Source organism: Cystoisospora suis (genome assembly GCF_002600585.1).
Source record: "Cystoisospora suis strain Wien I chromosome Unknown contig_1350, whole genome shotgun sequence".
NCBI lineage: Eukaryota > Apicomplexa > Conoidasida > Eucoccidiorida > Sarcocystidae > Cystoisospora > Cystoisospora suis.
In genome coordinates, this window is record NW_027154150.1 from 27708 (window position 1) to 29673 (window position 1966).

General features: G+C 53.9%; 2 protein-coding genes across 2 annotated transcripts in view; both read left to right on the forward strand.

Annotated features, from left to right (window-relative positions):
- Positions 1–461, forward strand: part of CSUI_003128 (eukaryotic translation initiation factor 3 subunit) — a gene marked incomplete at its 3' end in the record, with an annotated part of 9377 nt that extends 8916 nt beyond the window's left edge. The window contains exon 10 of the mRNA XM_068063326.1: positions 158–461. Within this exon, the coding sequence (XP_067924700.1) occupies positions 158–461 (304 nt within the window). The remainder of the gene's footprint in view (positions 1–157) is intronic.
- Positions 340–1924, forward strand: CSUI_003129 (uncharacterized protein; the record flags this gene model as incomplete). The annotated part of the gene is made up of 1 exon (XM_068063327.1): positions 340–1924. A coding segment is annotated over one exon (468 nt), but the record flags the coding sequence as incomplete, so codon positions are not given.
- Between the last annotated feature and the right edge of the window lie 42 nt (positions 1925–1966).

Genomic DNA, 1966 nt, shown 5'->3' on the forward strand with positions numbered 1-1966 from the left:
TGTGGGCCCGCCGATACCTGCTCCTCTGGATTGTATGCAGCGGGGGCATCCCTGGTGTTTGGTTCGTGTGTGGAATCCGAGAGAATAGGTAAGGCTGCCGTGCCTCGTTTTTTGGTGGTATCATCTTCGGAGTCTTTGCCTGTCGTGCACTTTGCAGGTTCGCGCTAGCACACGACCGTCGTTTCAACAGGGGGGGCGACGATCGCTTCGGATGGGGCGGTCGTGATCGCGAAGGAGAGGGCGGGGCCGGCGCAGCGGGAGGCCGAAGATTCGGAAGAGGTGGAAGGGGAGGGTTCGGTCCAGGCAGAGGTGCGGGCTATCGAGGCGGAAGAGGAAGAGGTAGGGGGGGTCTCCGTGGAGGTATGGGGAGAAGCTGGATGGGAGGGGAGAGAGGCGAAAACAACTTCTCAGGAGGTGGTGGTGGCGATCGATGGGGAGGCGGTGGTAGGCAGAAGTATTGAGAAAGTCGTAAAAACAGATGACTATCCAAAGTTGACCAAAGCGGAACAAAGAACAGTCCGAGAGTGTGGAGTCACGGTCCCCAGTAGCAGCCCACGATTGATAGCCGACAAGGTGATCGGATGCTACGTATCGTCATGGGGCTGGCGTGCAGTGCTGTTGGAGACACAAGAAAAGTATCATCCAAGTGGCAGAGAAGAGAGCGTAGGGAGGAAAGATGCAGAAGGTTTTCGTGTCTCCTATCTGGAAGTGAATCGAGGGAAGGGGAGAGGAGGGAAATCTCGTTTCAATCCAAGCCTGGGTTACCTTAGGCGGTGGTATAACGTGTCTCACAGGTATGCTGTGTAACGCGGGACAGAGAGTGCCGTTACTGAATCTGAGCTTATTGGTCTGCAATGAAACACGGATCCAGGATGGAGAAGGCAAGGGACACGGTGTGAGAGCGTGCCCGTAGGGACGGCGGTGAATTCCTTGAATACCTGAAGCACTCAGCCATGGCGATTATTCCCTTACCGCACCGTCCCCGTGACGGATACAGCTTTGAGGTCAACTGAACAGAGGCTCGGATTTCGTTAAGACCCAACCGGCTCCTCGGTGAGATGATAGTGGGACGCGTGATGTCTGAGGCACACGTGCTCCTCCAGTCATTGGCGTCTACGACAGTTTCAATAAGCAAATGAGGGAGTAAACGAGCGCAGCTTGCCACTAAGAGGTGCCGACTGTGGAGTTGTGTTTTTTCTCGAGTCTCAGTAATAACTCCGCGGTGTCTGATGTGCTGTCTTCGGTCCGTGTCGTAGTCGGTGAAACAATGCTCTGTTGGGTTAGTGTATTCCCTAGTCTGGATCTGTTCCTACCTCCCCCCACACCTGAGCCAGGGGACAGCCAGTTTGCCGTGTCTCTTCTCGCGCTACGTACTCCTTGCCGGCTTGCTGGGGCTTCTCCATGTTGCTGATTTCAGTTTCAGACAGCTGTTCGGGATTCTTGAATCCTTTTATTCCTTGCTATGCCGTTGTATGCATATTCTCGGGTTGTTGAATGCTGCCGTGTCTCTGGTACCTGGTCCTCTCCTCGTGTGCCCCCACAGGACCTGGGCACAGAAGATGAAACAGTTATTTCCCTAGAAATTGCCCACAAAACTGATGCAACAGCGCTGAGATTGCAGTGGCGGTGGAGTGTGTAGAGCCGAGCGCATGCGGTTCCATTTTGACGTCCCGAAACTGTTTTTGCAAGCTTCTTACAGACTCCTTTGTTAGGACGGTGTGCAAGGTAAAAAGAATTAAAGTAGTTTTGACTTTCCACGGAGTTCGCTGCCCACGACACTCGCATCACAGGTTTTGCAAGTTGGTAGCACGCAATCTCTGCTGGTTTGGTTGTACTAGGACTTGCCGCAGAACACACAAGGATGTTGCGGAAAGTCCAGTGCTCCGCTGGTCAAAGTGCTGGTTTGGAGCAGTAAGATATCCGGCTTTCTCCGACCTTTTCGCGCCTGAGCGCCATCCGACATGCT